The 19,696-nt window shown below is 35.3% G+C and overlaps 2 protein-coding genes across 2 annotated transcripts; both read left to right on the top strand.

Moving 5' to 3' along the window:
• Positions 1–8,843: 8,843 nt before the first annotated feature.
• On the top strand, positions 8,844–13,712 carry LOC123532924 (sarcoplasmic calcium-binding protein-like). The gene is made up of 3 exons (XM_053517680.1): positions 8,844–8,997; positions 12,187–12,296; positions 12,949–13,712. The coding sequence occupies exons 2-3, from the start codon at positions 12,196–12,198 to the stop codon at positions 13,394–13,396; spliced, it is 549 nt and encodes a 182-aa protein (XP_053373655.1). The 5' UTR covers positions 8,844–8,997; positions 12,187–12,195; the 3' UTR covers positions 13,397–13,712.
• Positions 13,713–16,111: 2,399 nt separating this feature from the next.
• LOC128546922 (sarcoplasmic calcium-binding protein-like) lies at positions 16,112–18,774 on the top strand. Its single transcript, XM_053518329.1, has 3 exons — positions 16,112–16,651; positions 17,460–17,560; positions 18,101–18,774. Exons 2-3 carry the CDS (start codon positions 17,460–17,462, stop codon positions 18,540–18,542), a joined length of 543 nt encoding a protein of 180 aa, XP_053374304.1. The 5' UTR covers positions 16,112–16,651; the 3' UTR covers positions 18,543–18,774.
• Positions 18,775–19,696: the final 922 nt, after the last annotated feature.

Genomic DNA, 19,696 nt, shown 5'->3' with positions numbered 1-19,696 from the left:
CTATAGAAGAGTGAATCATTTTACATTCAAGTTTGAGGTAAATATGACTTCATTCTTATTTGATTTTTCCTTTACAAAATAATAAGGATTTAAGTAAAATGTAAAAACTCTGAGTAAAAAGGTCTGAACTCCTAGGATACCCCTACAGTAATGTCTAAAGGAACGAATCCGAATCTGTAGAATCAAATATAGTGGTACGGACCCGTTTCAGTAGACACTTTTTGTTTACGAATTTTTGCCTTTTAATCGGTTTTAGCAGTCGCTAATTGTATTTGTCAGATCTAAGCCATTCGTGTAAGAAGGAATTTCATGTGTCCGACAGGGCAATAACTGACGGATACTTAAGGTAGAGTCTGCTGGAATTAATCTAATGTTCTGTTTTTGGCTTACTTAATTCGAGAAATAAACCACTTGTTTTATACATAATTGCCCTTGTGACAACTATGATTTACATTACACAGAAGGCAGACTATGAGGAAAGGAATTATATTTTTATGTGACACTGGATTCAAAAGAGCTTCGAAAGAATAAACTTTTCTTCGACTTACTGGGTAAACTTAAATTCAGAAATATACTAATTATCTCTTTTTGCGCTGAAAAGCAATTTCTGCTAGATGTATTTTAAGCGAGATCACGTACTGGGGAAATACTAGTAAGGATTAATTGTGATTGGATTTATTTTTCATTATTTTTAAAGAGCCTTCTGCAACAAAATTAATATTGAATAAAGGTCAATTTCAACCTTACCAAGGATGTGTAAAATGAAAATAAAATAGAGAAAAGTGGAAACTTCACAGGTCGCTCAACACGACAAAAACGAAAATGTTGCAGGCTCGGTTTGATTGAGCCTGTTCATGGACGGTAGTGGAAATGCGTGCTACCGTCCACGCCCTCTAGCCCCGGGTTAAGCAGAACTCAACATTTACATATGCTAAAAGTACAAAAAGCAATTAAGAGACATCCGCAGATGTATTCAAACGGCGGTGAACATGGAACCTTCAATGATACACGTGTTGATGCGTGTTACTCTATGAAGAGCGGCGTTTGGTCCCCAGTAAAGTCAAGTAAACGAGAAAACAATGAGCAGAACTAAATAAATTGGAATTTAGGAAGGGGATCTGAGGTTATGGAGCTTGCGTATCACAGGAACTGTCAAAAGACAAAATTAAAAAGCAGGCACCATATCCAAGGGGTGATTATACAATACCCAAGGCTATGAAAGCGGGAGTATTGCAACCACCCAGGCCGAAATGGTTATGTTGAGAAACTAAACAGTACCAATAACAAAACATAAAAGTCGTGCTGAACGATCTGAGAAGATCAAAATATAACAGCCCTGATTGAATGTACGGCCGCCACACGGCACAAACAACGCTGCTGTGATAATAAAGTAGAGAAAAGTGGAAACTTCACAGGTCGCTCAACACGACAAAAACGAAATATTACAGGCTCGGTTAGATTGAGCCTGTTCAAGGACGGTAGTGGAAATGCGTGCTACCGTTCACGCCCTCTAACCCCGGGTTGAGCAGAACTCAACATTTACATATGCTAAAAGTACAAACGAAAGAGAGAGAGAGAGAGAGAGAGAGAGAGAGAGAGAGAGAGAGAGAGAGAGAGAGAGATAGAGAGACTGCACAGTTTTTTGTAATGAATAATTAAAAAGAGTTCATCTTTGAGGATAGCAAAAAATATGCCTTTTTCATAAATTTCAAATTACACCGACTCTTGAAAGGTAAAGGGTTATTAAGGTAAACGGCTAATGGAATTATATATATATATATAATACTGCAAATGAATTTCTCGGATTTTCATTGGTTAACATGCACGTTATGTAAAACCGTTTATCCCGTGAGCGATTTTTCCTTTCAGTGGACCCCTCTATACAAACGGTATACAGAAAAGTGAATATCGATTTTGATTGGTCGTTGCGCAAGGCCATTTTTCAGTCTACATTAAAAACAAAATGGCTAACGTCTATCGATTCGAAAATTAATTTAATGGTTATTCCTTTTTTGAGATGGCTTTATATCAATCATGGAGTTATTCTTTACCTTGAACAAATTTTATTTTCTTGAAAGATATTCTATTTGTAGTTACTCATAGGAGACAAAGCAGTACGAGCCATGTTTCGAATGGTCACTGCAGAGAAGTCTGCTTAGTCTGCATAAACTAATTAGATAAACAAAATAAATTACTCTCATTACACATTGAAATAACTAAAAGTATCACTTCATAAATTTATTTCTGATAAACAATAACAATACAGTACTGCAATAAGGAAATTTCATTTGAATGAAAAACACTGACTACATTTTTTTAAAAAATGAATATATAAACAGCAAAAAAGTTTTAAAGTGCGTCTTTAATATATATTAAAGGCTCACTTTATATATATAATATGTAGCAAACACTCTATGTCTTGAGGAGAAAAAATTTAGTTATAACAGATAGGTCTACGGAGTTCGAATGCCTTATACACAAAAATTGACATATTATTCTGAATAAGGTGGTTTTCGGATAACAATATATAACTAAAAATTGTTGGTACATTTGGACGTTTTCAGTGCTATTCCTTAATAAAACTCTGTCACAGATCTTTATAAATCTGTCATTCTAAATAGAAGTGTATCATTGCATACAATAAACTCTTTCATTTCTCGGTATTGAGTTTGGTTTTTGTCATCTACCTGTTTCTGTAGAACATTATGTGCGTACAGACAAAGTCTTGCTAATGCAATTCCGAATTTCTTAGTTGTCTTTTTATCTACATAATATTTAAATTCAAAATCTGAGAAAAGTTTATAATTTGATGTTCATGTTTCATTGATTTACTCCCAACTGCACGAAATTATCTTTTTGCCGTTGTCTTTGATGGGATAAATGTATACCTTAAAACATGTTAATTAATCGCACAGTCTGGTCAGAATCCTTGGTGTTTGCTTTCAAAGCCTATTGCAATTAGAGAAACCGTTAACAAAAAGCATGGATCCTGACCAGATTGCGCGAATGCGTAGGCTGGTCTTGATCCATGCTGGTCGCAAAGTCACTATGTTGGTTTTCTCATGGCGCGGCTCAAAAACTGTTCCAATAGTAATTGTCAATTTAAACTTAACAGTCCTTGCAGATTAGCCTCTGCTTCTTTCGAGTGACACATGAGTAAACCTTGTTTTTGCTTTATGGATGTTTGTAGGCAGTTAGATCAGCTAAGATGTTATGTTACGGAAGGGATAAGTTACGGAAGAGATAAAGTTATTTGAATATTTGATAACTGTTTGATACCTTGATTGCATAAACTGAAAACAAGCTTTAAGATATATGATACAGGCACAGAGGGAAAACACAATTCTTACCACGTATATTTGAAAAAAAAAATCCCCGCTCTAGAGGAGAGATTTTCAATCGTGACGAACTATATTTACTTGGGAAATAGATTTTAGGTGTTCGGTCTTCGTGATTGATTACGACGAATCTGAACGAAAAAAAAAGTGTTTTATTTGCCAATTAAGTACGCAAAACTAAAATCTATTTTCATTCTAACACCTGTAAGGGACTCGGGATTCTTACTCATACACAAGCGAGATATGCGGCTTCTTCCATCATTTATTTTCTGACAATCATGTGTATCCCCATAAATGCCGTAAATGCCGTAATGCCGATTCTCTACAATAAATTTAAAAACAGATATTCAAACAAACGTACAAGAAATTTATACAAAACAGCATTCATACAAACATTCAAAAATTACATTTATATAATAAAAATAATAAATCAATTATTTACTGCAAAAATGGACGTTTTAAATAATAACAATATTTACTTAATGATAACAATTATTTCTGAATAAAAATACAAAACCTTACCAACTTTAGTATCTCAAATAAATTTACTTTAACAAAGTAAATTTCATCCAAGCTCCTTAACTCACGTTTAAACTATAACAAAACTAACGGGCGGAAACGACGTCAGACGTATACTGGACGTCACGTACAAATTGACGCCAAACGTCACATTTAGCGCCATGAATAAAACAATAGATACAATTTAATATTCAGAACGTCAGGTTCTTACAACACCTTCGAGTTACACCAGGAATGGATACTAATCTGGAACAAAATGTGGTTTTAAATACGAGTGAGTAAACCGGAATAGCCAAATGTAGGTCACTTTGCGAAACGTGTTCTAAGCGACAGGACAATACATGGTAAAATCCTTCTATGTTTATGTTGCCAAAATCTTTAAGGTGTTAGAATCATCAGATAATAACTAGGGAGTTATTTCAATAATGTACTATCATTTGACGACAGTTTGTCACATCTTTAACTGACACTTTTGACACTTTTGCCACATCTATACCTGTTTCAAAATACTTTGTATAGATATTAGTTCATAATATGGAAGGTGATTACTGTTTTGAACGACAGTAACATGTACGGCCTGGGTGAATGACTTTTGTGCTTATACTGTTGACAATGCCTATCAGCCATTACAATAAATCTTCTTTCAAAATATTGCATGTGGTTTTGGTGCTCGGATGTACTCCTGTGTTAGTAACAAAGTTATTACTTGATTCATTATACTTGGCGACATAGCAGAAACGAGAAAAGTATTCTCGTATATTTTGCATCCTACTGCACACATAAATAGAGAATATTAGGTTACTGTCTGATAAATTTAAATTTATTAGGGCGAGTTGAAGAAATCATATTAGGCGAGGCGCTGCCGAGCCCCAAAATGTTGCGTAGACGAGCCTAATATTTCTCTTTTTTTCAGACAGAAATCTAATTTTCTGTTTATCCTACCTGCTCAGAAAATTGGAAAAAAAGTCGTTGGAAAGAGCAACAGCGTTCAGACTTGTCGTCATTTAAAATGACGTTTGATAGTGTAAATCAGTTTGTGGAAAATTGAAAAAATGAAATTACTTTTTTGTTTCTGGATGAAAACTTTTGATATTACCCATTACTTATTTTCTTAATTAAAATATTTCCAATACAACGATAACAATCTCATTAAAAAAATCGGAAAAAAAATGTTTTCAAAATTTCCAGCAGAAGTGCCGTAAAAATGAAAAATAGCAATGTCTTTTTTATTTTAGGATAAAAACATTTGATTTGACCACTCATTTTCTAAGTTCACACATTTCCAATATAATGGTGATGATTTAAATGCAAAACTTGTTTTTTGTGCTACATCTTATATAAGGGTAGGATAAAGCAGAATAATAGATCGGCCAAATATACTAGTACGCCATTGCTGGTGTAAGAGCCTGTTTTCAATGTTATTTACTCAACATGGTTTTTTATAGATAACTAAGAGTGCAGGGGACATTGATGTTTCTAAAGTGGGTTATAGTTTTTGTTTTTACTGAATTTGCATTTGACATGAAAATCAGTTATTCATGCACACGTGCAGACATACTATAGACTGCTTCAAAATGCATTATCAAAAGTTTTGTGCAGAATAATTTGCTTTGCTACATACACTTTATCACAAAGTGAAATCTTCATGAGCCCACATGAACTGTGAAATAAATGCTGTTTTCGGGCGAAAATGTTACCTAAATGTTCAAAATTATTTTTTAAAAATAGAGTGTCATTAAAAAGTATTTAATATTATTCTAGCATAAAATCGATGTTATTGCCATGATCAAGTGGTGTTAACACACCTCCATCAATACGCGAGTTCCATAAAAAAATTCTTACAAAAATATCGCTATAGCATTCACAAACAAATTGTTAACCCGCCATCGGCCGGACAGACCATTTTTGTAACTCCGTACCAAAAGATAAAATAGAACTTATATTCTTATTGACTAGAATGGTCAATTTAAGATTTATTTTTCGCGTGATTTGTGCCATGTTAACATGGTGAGAACTAAAACGGAACATATCTTTTCATGCTCAGCTCTTTGCCGCATTATTCAACGACTGGGTGCATACCTCCTCAAATGTCAAGCTATCGCCACTAGGACGTTTCTGTTTGCGTACTTTACAATTTTTTGGGCTATTGTTAAGTATTCTAATAAAAACTGAACGTTGTGCACAAGTAATTCACAACTTCCCTACAAAGAAAGCACGATACCACGAAACAAAGAAAAACAACGATGGGAGAACTCGAAACTACGAGAAATGTAACTCAAATTAACCATTTTTATCCACTGGATTCAACTTTAAGAAGAACCGATCCCCCTCCCACCCCCTCTCCCCGGTAATAGCTCCTAGGTCTGTAGTATTGTACATGAAGCTCTCGGCCTGTGGCCTCCGACCTCGGATCTATAACTGGGCCATTATGAAAATATGTTCAGCTGTTAATCGAAACATATGTTGATTTAATAGGGAGGTTTTATGCAAATATTGACTCCTGAAACATTGGACACGATATGATACAGTCGACATTGTATTAACAGACCACCCACGGAACCGCTAAAAAGTGATGGTCTTGTAATACCATTATTAGATTTGGTAAAATAAAATTTAGAAAAACAAGAAATGAGCCACGCCATGAGAAAACCAGCATAGTGGGTTTGCGACCAGCATGGATCCAGACCAGCCTGCGCATCCACGCAGTCTGGTCAGGATCAATGCTGTTCGCTAAAGGTTTCTCTAATTGCAATAGGCTTTGAAAGCGAACAGCATGGATCCTGACCAGACTGCGCGGATGCGCAGGCTGGTCTGGATCCATGCTGGTCGAAACCCACTATGTTGGTTTTCTCATGGCGCGGCTCAAATATTTTGCACCTGTGACAGAAATTATAAGATAACATAAAACAACCGCACTCCACTGACTTGCTCGACTGTTAGAATATAAGAATCTTTCACTGATTGAAGATTCAGATGGAAATATCTGGATCGAGAGTTATCGTAACTGTTTAGGCGGTTACGAGGCTCTCGGTTACCCGAGAGCCAGATTTATCTGCCACTTTAACTAGTGATATATTCTTTTTCTTGCATGCCGTATTCTTAAATTAATAGAAGAAATGAAGTATAACGAATGCTTTCCTTTTGAGCACTATTTTGTTATAGCTGCGTATGATTTTACACATTCATTCATAAATTGCAACATGTGAGTCATCTTACACACCGGAGTGTAAGACGTGTATTTCTAGCACTGGCTAAAGCACGGGAAAATCCTGTCTAACATTCGGAAATTTACATATTCTCCGAATGCGATTTCGGTAGTCTACGGGATTTTACGGGAAGTCGTGTGCGCGTTCTGCCACATTTACGTACAATGAATGCCGAATTGCATAATTGCATAACGGTAATACATTTAAGCACGGAAATTGCCGTCTGTCATTACGAGTCCACAACAAAAATACTACATTTGCAGGCGATTTAATATGGTCGCTGGTCGCGTAATCAGAAAGTTCTTTTATGTGATGTATTTACATAGAGAAAACGTTTGGAATGGATTTTAAAGTGGAAGTTTAGTTTTATTCTTGCATAAAAACTACTTTTTTCACTGGATCCGCCCATGTATTAACGGGAGAAAAATCGTGTGCAAACAAGGCAATTCACGTGCTGTTAATACCCGATTTTTATTTTTGAAATGCTTTGCCAGGGCTATATGTATGTATTTTTACGCACACTGATATTTGGCATCTGCGTCTTGTTTCTTCCTTAACAACCTCATCTTGTAGCATTATAAATACAATGTAACCCATAGTATGTTTAGCTGTATCTGTTTCCAACCCCAAACGTACTGCCCCCATCAATGTACGCCCTAGCTTCTCTTAGAGTTCACTCCCTTTACAAAGCGTCTGTTCAGTTATTGTAAATAACTGTGAATAAATAAGTATCGCGTGTAACTTGTGCTATTGTTCGTTTTTAGGTATTATATTTATGATTTTGGTAAGTATCAGTCGGTATGTTTTTATCCAATTTCTCGAAGAATTTATATAAACAGCTTGGAAACTTGACACTACGTTCGTACTTATCCGTACTCCAACTGCGTGTCCGTACTCAATATAACTCGAATGCAAAGTTATTATTCTTGAAATTGTGATCGAGTCCACCAAATTGTGAAATGATATGAACAATTATTGGTAATTTTATGTTTGTAATAATGAGAGATAAAAAATCGCTTAAAAACCTTCAGGAGGTGCTTTTGACAGCGTTGTTTATTTCCGGGCCCTGGATACGGATATTTAAAACATGTTTACCGTTTCAACTGGAATGGTAAATAAAAAATGTACCGGAATCGTCAAGTCATCACGTATGAAAACAATACATAAATCGCCGTGAAATATATTTTTATGCAAGAATAGCGACAATACACGTTTGTTTTGTGTATTAACATCTGCAGAAGCCCTTGGGATATGTTTGTGACCTCGACCTTCGGTCTCGGTCACAAACAATCCCGCGGGCTTCTGCAGACGTTAATACACAAAAAAACGTGTATTATCCCTACATAAAAGATCGATCCATACAGGTGGTTGCATGTACGATGTCGACTGTATTCACGGAAGAACATAGATAGTTATCATATCTGTCTTGTCCTGTAAAATAGTAAATACTGAAACAGAAACTTTAATTTCACTGATTGCAAACCATAAAACATCATGTAAAAAATTCATTTCCACCAATCTTCATTTGTGGAGGTCAGGAACAAAATTTAGAAAACATGCTCAAACGTTTGACACCTGGAATTTGGACATGACATACTTGAACAGAAATTTCAGTATTGATAATGAAGTTTTCTATTGCATTTTTAGTCGCAGTTAATGACCGTGCATTATAGGGACTATAATAAGCGAATCATGCTAATTTCTTAGTCACATTTCAGAGAAAAACATTTATAATAACTTGTGCAAAGACACGGAATCTTAATGCGTTTTTCATTTTTTGTTTCGAAACGGATTTAAGATAAGCCGTTTTTCTTAGTATATAACCTAATGACGTCCTCTTTGCTAACACGCAGGAACAAGTAAATTAAACAGGCTTTATAATATATATTATCTGTTCTGACCAAGTTTTATTGTGCTAGTTGCAGGATCAAACGGTAAGTCCTTATTGCTTACGTAAATGTTAAATTTTGATGGTAAATGGTTGCATCTTGTTTATCAAATAATCAAATACACTTTGCGGACAATATTTACGTTTTAAAAACTATTTTAGAATCATTTCTTTTTCTTATCTATTTCTAAAGAAATTGTGATAACTTGAACATTCCGTCAGATTTATAAAAACTGGACCAGGCGTAAAAACCTAAACAAAACAAGAGCTATCACAGGGCAGTAACGCTTAATTTGTTGCGTGCAAAGTCGAGCTCAGTTTATATGCATTATTTTTCTATGGGCTGCGTTATCGGATAACTGCTAAACCTCTAACGTCGTGGCACTTAACCGCCTTATGATTGGGTCGAATATTCTGGGTACGAATAACTTGAAGATGAAACCTGGTCACAGGCCCTATCCATAAAGTTAACAAGTCAAATGGTTTATCGCGGCCAGAAATTTGTACAAACCGGACAGAAGTTGCGAAATTGTCATTTGTGCAGGAATGAAGCGTTTAGCATGTCCAGTACTGGACAGGTATAGTGACCATGCACGGACACAGCCAATTTTCTCAGAGGGGTTCCGATCCCCTGCCCCCACCCCCACCCGCCCTGGAAATTTTGCAATTTGGCACTTCATTTTTTGCATTCTGGGACAGTTTTATGGACTAACCTGTTAAATTTGCGAAAATGATAAAATCAAGCTTTCTTGAAGGTAAAATTCTTAGTTTCTTTTAGATAAATAATATGAATTATGTCGGGATCATATGTAGCAGCAGCCGCATATACTTTACATGCAGTCCTAATGTTGCCTTTTTCGAAAAACATTTTCTTTCCTTCTTGTCTTCTTTCCTTTTTTAAAGATTTTCCAGAGGGGGTCCGGACCCCCGGTCCCCACCCCCCCCCCCCCATCTGGATCCGCGCATGGTGACATATCATGCTTTCTGTTTATGCAGGTAAACTTGTATTTGGTTAAATTTCAACAGAGCACAATTGTCTGAACAGTGTACAAACTCATTACTGTTTTTTCAGGCAAGGGTGGAAAAAAAGTGGTAGACAATGAAAGCAGTAACATTTTTATTAAAAAAAAATAAACAATGAGACAAACATTTCCAACATCTTTGGACGGTTCAAAAATCCCATGTTAAACATACGATAAAGCCCGAAACGCGTGAAAATGTTCCGAATGTAAATCGGGTGAAGTAAGCGCTCTATGTAGATTATGCGTCTAGATTGATTAAACTGGGCGAGTCTACTTACTTATTACTTGAGGATGAAAAAAACGTGTTTTTTAAATGTTGCTCTTAAACAAGGGTGGCGGTTGAACTACTAAAAGTACAACAACAGTTGATTCACAACAAATCGTACGGTATGTTTTATAATCAGTAGAAGCTGGTCGTATTTACGCTTATGAGACCTGTTTCACCCATAAGTAAAGAATTGACAGGTCCATCATGAAATAGTTTCCCCATCGTGCAAATACTTGTCCTATTCAATATGATCGCGGCCTCGATCAACAAATACATTGACCATTAAGCATAATAAAAGTATTTATTCATTATTGAAAATATAAAACTACAAGAAAATTTAAATAACTGTAGACGTCTTTGCTTTTAGTATGTTTTAGTTACGGCGTTAGTTTCTAAAATCTGTACTGTACTAAAATAGATATAGCGAGCTATCACTAAAGTGATTAATACTCCTTCAATACTGTTGGGAGGAAGAGAGGGGTTACAAGTGCCGATCAACTTCGTCTATCTAAGAAAAATGAGTTTTCGGCAAGCAACGAAGTCCGCATCAAAAGAGTAACAACAACAACAACAACAACAACAAAAACAACAACACAATAACAGATTAGAAATGATGTTTCGTACTTTTCCATTTGTTTTCATAAAACATCCCCACATGATCTAGTCCTATCTTATATCTTTGTGTGCAGTTGCATTCTGTTATTAGATACATGTATGCACTTTGCTGAGAATTATTAACAATGTTTCTATACACACGGCCGACGCCAAAGCCGATGGTATAGCAATAGTTCTTGTGACATCTGCCACGGCGGGCTAACAATGGCACACAAATCCACTCTTCATTGACCGTGTGAAATCTGATGCCAGTGATGATTAGGAAAAACTGTGTTTTTTAAGTTTGAATCATTTCCATCCAGATACAAAACAGATTGAAATGGCCTCAAAACATTATCTAGAAATTCCATACAAAATGAGGGCATAATTCATTAGATATTTATGTGCGAGTTTTAACGCTTTTGTATTATCTTTTGTATACATGTAATAATGTGAAACAACCATAACAGTTTTAAATTTGAATTTGAACCAAATCCTTTTAGTAGTACATTGTGTCAGAGACAGGCTAAATGTGCATTAAAATCTTAACGAAAAATGAAATTATTTCATTGGTGCTAGCATTAATTACCTTATTTCATATGTTACGATTGATGATGTAGAACATTTATTTTATGTTTGAATCAAATTCATTCAGCAACAACATAGATACAGTGAACGTCCATCATTAAGTTATTATAATAATCTGCATCAAACCTTAAACCTTACATTCTAAGTATAATTGAGCCGTGCCATGGGAAAACCAACATAGTGGCTTTGCGACCAGCATAGATCCAGACCAGCCTGCGCATCCGCGCAGTCTGGTCAGGATCCATGCTGTTCGCTTTTAAAGCCTACTACAATTAGAGAAACCGTTAGCGAACAGCATGGATCCTGACCAGACTGCGCGGATGCGCAGGCTGGTCTGGATCTATGCTGGTCGCAAAGCCACTATGTTGGTTTTCCCATGGCGCGGCTCAATTTATAACAAATCTCAAATTAAAACGGCATCCTCTGTTGAGTTTAACAAACTAAGGTACTGGGACTGAATGTTAGCTGAGATAACAAAATAATGATGTAATCAAAATTGGAGCAACTTCCAGCAATACCTGAATACATGTGCGAGTACTATATATTAAAATATGTATTTATGCAATTACTATATTAACATAACGATACATGTATATGTCTGCAAAAGTATAGGTATATGTGTATTCATGGGTCCTTTCCTTTCTCACAAAAAAATCACCATTTTAAAATATGCAAGAAACTTTTCCCTGGTGAAATGCTCATGGTTTATTTACTGTTAATTTCGTTTCTGACAAGGAGGAATTATTGATTTGTACAACTTCAGATTGTTGCAATGGCTAACGAGTACCTAATCAAGAAATGGAGATTGTGGTTCAAGGCACTTGATAGAAAACATGCAGGACAACTCACACGAGCCGATCAACGAAGAGACGTGTAATAGTTTCTTTCTATTTTTCTAGTTTCCATTTTAATGACAATAATAAGAAATAAAAAAAAAAATCATATGCTTTTTACTTCTCCAGTTAGCATAATTGATAAAATTGAAAGAAGATGAACACATATAACATAAATTTTCATAAGTCGTTCCAACACGTATTTGAAAAAAAAGAGAATTATATGAAAACAAGGCGATACCAAAGGAAAATTTTAAGAATACTTTAGATGAATTTATTATAGGAAGAAATACATGAATAAGTTGTTTTCTGTTTAGTGCTGTGAACAACATTTGAACTGAAATGGCAATATTCTCACTGAAATGGCTATTTTGCAAATGAAAGGGCAATATTCTATCTTAAATGGCATGTTTCTAACCGAAATGTAGATACAAACACTTTTTTTATAATCTACATGTAGCTGTAAAAGGTACAATCACTCACACCTGTTACATGGAATAGATAGTATTCTTTATTATATAGCTAGACATCCTTATTTTGTAGGTATTTTACAACTTAGACAAAAACATTGCCAATGCTTTATTCCAAAACGAAACTAGTTACGTTTAATGCATGGATGTTCTTTAGCACATGAATACCAAATGATTAGCTCCAACGTAAATAAAATATAACAGTATATCTTAACATTCCAGAGACGCCTATATTAAGCTGACCGGTCTGGAAGGAGAAAGCAGAACTGACGCAATAACATTGATCAATTCTTATTGGGACGAGTTCGTGTTCCATGGTAAATCCGGTCCTGTAACTGAGGAACAGTTCATTGAAATGACCAAAGACCGCTTCAGGGCTGGGGAGGATACATTTATGGAGGTCTACAGAAAGGCAGTGATTGCTGATGTCAAAATGATCGACCAAGGCGGAAAAGGTTACATAACAGAGGAAGAATTCACCTGTACCAACAAGTCCATGGGATTGGAAAATGAAGCGTGGAATAAAATGTACTACAATGCCTTCAATCCTAAAAATGGCAAAGTTCCAAATGTTGTCATTTCTGATGCATGGGTGGATTTTTATTTCAATGAAGATAGCTCAACGAGGGATGTCGTGCTAGATGTGTTTGAAAAGTATCCAGATCTCTAACTCTAGTGAGCGATCAAGTACATGTACCATCATGGCCCTCTTGCTTAAGTCAATATATATTTTTTTGTATAAAGATTTTTATCCGATATTTTCATAAATTGTGTTTGATAGTAATTTTGTTACATGTTATCTATATTTTGACGAATGATTTCGATAATAAATAGGTCCAAGACGACAAATAGGGTTACATCCGGAAAGAGCCGTTTCGATTGATTTTGTTTTTATTAGATCATATTATAATGTATCTATAAACAGAATGTTTATCTACGTAATGATTAATATTAAAAGATAATGGTCAATAAACTTGTGATGCTCATTGTCTTTTTTCGAAACTAAGGAGTTTTAATGATTGATGGACTTTATCTAGAATTTGACTGGATGAAAATTTGTTTTATTTTTTTCATAATATGGTTTTGTTTTATACCTTAATCGATAAGTGATCTAAATTCCAACTGACACTAGACCAGAATGAAAATGCCACTGAATATGTTATACCCTACCCCTAGGTTTACTATAAGAACCGTGGTCATGAACGGGAAAATGCACTTACCACTTTCAATCGTACATTTCTCACCTAAAACGCGCAGTTCGGTGAATGGGTATCAAACAAGCGATACTGTAATTTATCTTCCATCGTGCACCAGTCACTTTGTTTCAATATTTCATATAGCAGAGATACTCCACATATTTTTTGCTTGCGTCAACGTTACAGAAAACAACTTGCGTGAACATCCGGTCTAGAGGTCACAGCAGTGTGCACATGTTATAAATAATTAGGCGAAATGTAAACAAACAAAAAAAAACGGAATGCAAAATATTCACAGTTATACAATAAAACTCAAAAAGATGAATGCAATTCATCTTTGAAATGATTTTGAATTTGAAGTCATACATTGGTATAAATCTGTACTGTTTATTTAATTCAAATTGCACATTTATGCAGCATATACACATTTTAGCGTATAAATATAGATACAATGTATATGTACGTAATGTATTGTGTTATAATATCAGTTAAACATCTCTAGTAATTTTATTAATGGAGTTGCATTCTTCGGGTAGTTAAAGAGGAAAAACTCCATTAACAATAACCTTATGTTTCACCTGCTTCTCCCCCTTCTAGTGATATTTACTATTTTATAAAAGCTAGACAGGTGTCCTCTCTATGATATTCACACATAAAGTCTTATTAAACTTTTAATGACTTGTAGCTATAATCAATGTCGAAACATACAGTTTCGTACATAAACCGAGGCAAACAACTTTCGTTTACAAAGAGTCTATTTGGGCTAATTGCAGTACGTTAGCTAGTTACACAGAAATGCAGGTGCTAAAACTCCGATGATTTGATGATTTGAAAAAATCTTGTTTGTTTTGTTGTTGTTGTTTTTTCAAATAAAATATTTTCGTAAAAATGACCAGTCTGGACGGACCGAGTTGTACAGAGGTTAAATTAGACAAATCTAACGTTTGTCAGACGTCTGGACCAGAACAGCTCACGTAAAAATGAACTATATACAAATGCCTTTACATAGAAACGCACCTCCCGAGTTGCATTTTGTGCGCGGGACAGAAAGAAAAGCATAAACGACGTTTAAGCTATTGGTTAGATGTTGATCAGAAACATATGTTCTAAATGACCAGCTGCTTGTCACTTTTGTAAATACGTCTGTGATGTTCTACGATTGGATGAATTAGTTCATACCTCCTCGAATGCAGAGTTAATCGCCACTGTGAAGAACGCAACTGAGGGAACTATTTTATGTATTCTAATATTAGATAAGGCACTGCCTAAATTGGAAATTGGTCTGCCCTCAAACATGGGTTTTGTCTTTATTTACTTGCTCACGCACGTTGTAGTAAATGTCAAGACGTTACATCCTGCATATTTAATCTATCATAGATTCTATGTCATGTCGAAATCTTGCAGCTGTCAGGTTACTTCACGACCGCTAAATATCTTATGTTCGCTATGTACATGATCTTTCTGGATGGGAAATAACTCATGTTGACTCCTTTGTTTTCATTTAGTTTATGCAGATCACATTCCAGCACCATCCAATGTAAATAATTTAAAGCTAGGATTTCTCTACATGTATTTGATATGGCACAAAAGCAACCCACCGGCCACTATTTTGTACATATTGTGCAAAACGTTGCGGTTCGACAAACTGTGCAGACGCCCTGACACAAGGAAGCTATACGCTCAGTGCACGTACAGGAAGGACATTTTATTATTTGATAGTGTAGTTACTGTACCCTTTGGTATCTCGCATGTTACCGTTGAGGAATCTATCCGATTTTCGTTGATCGATTCCCTAATGGTATATAAAATGCAAAATAAGTTGTCATGTTAGGGCCTTAGAATTAATTTAAAATTCTGTTGCACGGAAATGCTTTCCAATTCACCGTTTAGCTTAAACTTTATTTCCAAGTATACCCACTGGGCGTTACTATTGTCCCAACTCACAAAACATTACCGAGGATGAGGAACATATTCACATATGAGCCGCGCCATGAGAAAACCAACATAGTGGCTTTGCGACCAGCATCCGCGCAGTCTGGTCAGGATCCATGCTGTTCGCTAACAGTTTCTCCAATTCCAATAGGCTTTAAAAGCGAACAGCATGGAGCCTGACCAGACTGCGCGGCTGGTCTGGATCCATGCTGGTCGCAAACCCACTATGTTGGTTTTCTCATGGTACGGCTCATATATAAAAGCACGTATTATAGTTATATTATATTCAAATAAGTTTTATCATACTTATGCTTTGCAATGGAAATATTACTGACATATCGTAATATTACAGTTATTGAGGTTGGCTCAATGGCCAAGTGGTTAAGGTCGCTGACTTCAAATCACTTACCCTTAACCAATTTGGATTCGAGCCTTATATTGTGCGTAGAATTATTCATGCGAAAAAGCAATCCAGCTGCCTGACAGAAGGTCGGTAGTTTTACCTAGGTGCCAGCCCGTGATGACATAAAGCCTGGATCGGCACCTGGTGCCTTCTTCGACCACGACAACCTAGACAGTCGCCATATGACCTATAATTGTGCCGGCGTGAGGTAAAAACCCAATAACAAGTATTGACATTGAACCCTCTGTACTACATCTTTAAACTATTTCAATTAACATCTTTATCTTGAACAACATGTCTTAACAGCACACATAAGTAGTCACACATTTTGCATTGAGTTCAGACAAATACACTCTTGGTGGCGCCTTGCAGGATATTTTGTTTAAATTAAAAGGTAATTTTTAATATGTTTTTAAAAGGAACTGAGCTGCAATTTAATAGGGACATATAATTAAAAGTTTTTTTTTTTTGTGACTGCCTCAAATTGGTTCTATAAAATATTTTGATCCTAAACAAATAATAATAGTTATAATAATCAATAATAAAGTCATTTTATTTAAAGCCACTGATTCTTCAGACATAATATCAAAGTATTTTATATAGATATAAATTTTACTATTAAATATGCCCTAAAAAGGTCTCAAAGAATAAGGTATACGTGTTTAACATACAATATCATTTTAGTGTATAATCTTGTATTCCCTTAAATGGCTGTTTTGTACTCGTACTTTCTATGATCAGTTTTGTTTTATCTGTTAAAAGATTAACAGATCTTTCTGAAATTATAAGTCATTTATACTTTCTAAGTGCAATAAAATGTCTTTAAATGTTTCAGCGAAAACATAATATTTATTCAGAAAGTGTTATACGCCTCTGTAATCACAATTTATTGTAAAGTGTAAATGTAAAATTCTTCTGCCATATAAAATGCAGATATGATGACATTTTCTTTATTGCCTCATCTTAAAATTGACATAAAAATGTCCACTGAATGTCTTGCAGCGGCTGTAAAATCATTTGTATAAATAAAAGCGCAGTGTATATGACATGCATGCGAATTATGGTTAATACATGAAATATTTTATTATCTTTTATGACAGTAGAAACCAGGCCATTTTAATATAATTTCATCATTTTGTACTTCTGTAAAAAAAAAACAAAAATAAAAAAAGATAACAAGCAGATTTCTTTTTAAATTATAGATGGCAAACGAATATCTATTACACAAATGGAAATTATGGTTTAAAGCATTTAACGTGAAAAAAGATGGTGTTCTTTCACGGGAAGATGTCTTCGAAGAAGAGTAAGTATACTTTTGCAAACACATATACAAACACTTTTAAGTTGGCATTAAAACACATGTTATTAAGGTACAATTAATATGTAATGGGATAAACTGTAATGATTGTAGCGTGTATCATTGACAAAGGTCAAAAACATTGTTTAGTCATTTCAAAAATACATATAAAATGATAATAGTTTGCAGGAACCACATAAACGTAAAAGTGTTCATTCAGTCAATAGTTAGTTTCTTTATACCTGATTTATTATAACTAAATAACATAGTATAGCTGAAAACTGATGAAGTTTTTAGTTAACATTTAGCCTGCTGGCGGCAAATGATTCTGCCTTTGTGACCAGTGCAGACCAAGATCAGTCTGCACATCGGTACAGGATGGTCATGGTCTGCACTGTTCGCTATTAAGTCAGCAAATTTTCTGTGAACATCCCTTCAAATGATAAACAGCATTGCCCAAATTGAATGAGGGACCAGTCAATTTTAGAAATATAGCATGATTAAGATTAAATCTCATTTACTTTTATTCTGTTTTGTCTGTTACAGAGACAAATTTGCGCACCTTCACCATTTCGGCGCGGAGAAGAGAAAGGATATTATTGGACAGTTAGACAAATGGTATGATCAGTATATCTTTCGTGGGAAATCTGGTCCAATCACAGTACAGGAATACATCGATATGCAGAATAACGACTTCAAAGAAGATAAAGAAAAGTACACAAAGTGGGCTGAAGCATGCGCCGAAACGATATTTGATATCTTGGATATTGAGCATGATGGTACAATAACCGAAGAGGAGTTCTTGATAGCTTTCAAATCTGCTGGTCATGAAAATATAAAACTTGATAAGGACTTTTTCAACGCTTACGACCCCAAAGATGGAAAGGTTACAGTGAAAAAGATGGTAGACACGTGGGTTACATTTCTCACCAGTGAGGATAGCTCACAGCCAGATATCATCAAAGATGCCTTTGAAGGTGGAGTATAAATGTATCTGAAGACATTTTATTCTCTTGTATGTTTTTGTTATCTTTATTCTGGCTACCAAAAGAAATAACCAGCAGTTTTGCTCTTATAGCGTGACAAATAAAAAGACATTTAAAGCACTTCACTAGAAAATGGCTTATTTCAATTGTTTGACATTTGATTGGTAAAGTATATAAACATATGTAATGTATGCACTGTAACAAATGAAGAATATTCATTAAATAAAAATTATATTTTAAGATTTTACATTTAGTATATAATTTCTATATATTACACACAAGTTGTCGTTCTTTCCATGCGTTCCACTTCTCTGGCCCGGCTCCATGACCGGGACCCGAGGGCCATGAACACCCACCTCCCCACTCTCCCACCAGCCGACTTAGAAGTAACCTATGTTCATCAAAGTTGTCCGCTACTATTTTAACAAATCAATAATATTTTCTAAAAATTTGGACAAAAAATGCACCAGACTCTATCATTTCATACCTATATTTCAAAAATGTACGTGGAAGACCAAAACCTCCCTAACACGCATGGAGGGCCCCCTGTTGTACCTAAATCCTCTCGCTTTATTTGTATCGCCGGTGATGCCTTCGTTCTAAACTTGGGCCCTAAACCACACCCCCCCCCCCCCCCCCCCCCCCCCCCCCCCCACCTTCCCATCCCAATCAAAAATATTTCTGGATCCTGGCCTGATTAAGTTTATACAGTTGCCAGCATGCTTGCAAAACAATATTTGTAAAACATGAATTTTGAATATTCCTATACTTTTGTCCTTGGCGTAACTAGTTCATGCATGCCTCTTTATAATTGCTAAATATAGTATATGCCTTTGCATGCATTGAACTGCTATACAGCAGAAATTATTAATAAAGTAAAATCTTTTTGAATAAAAAAGAGTTTAAATTTGAATATGTCGCTTTTAAATATGGAAATGTACTTATGACTGAGAAAGAATTAAAATTACGACCTTTATCTTGTCTGAACATATTCGTTATTGTTTATCTTAAATTATTCGAGTTAACATCGGGCTACGTGACGTTCTATTAGACATTGTCGGCCTAAGCTGATGCTGACAATAAACTGTGAATGCGCTGTAAGTCCTGGGGGTCTTCTCAAGACATACTTGTATTTCGTTCACTGTAGCTGACTTTG

The sequence above is a fragment of the Mercenaria mercenaria genome, chromosome 11 (genome assembly GCF_021730395.1).
Source record: "Mercenaria mercenaria strain notata chromosome 11, MADL_Memer_1, whole genome shotgun sequence".
Lineage (NCBI taxonomy): Eukaryota > Metazoa > Mollusca > Bivalvia > Venerida > Veneridae > Mercenaria > Mercenaria mercenaria.
The sequence above is the reverse complement of the archived record's forward strand: the minus strand, read 5'-3'. Positions and strand labels throughout refer to the sequence as shown.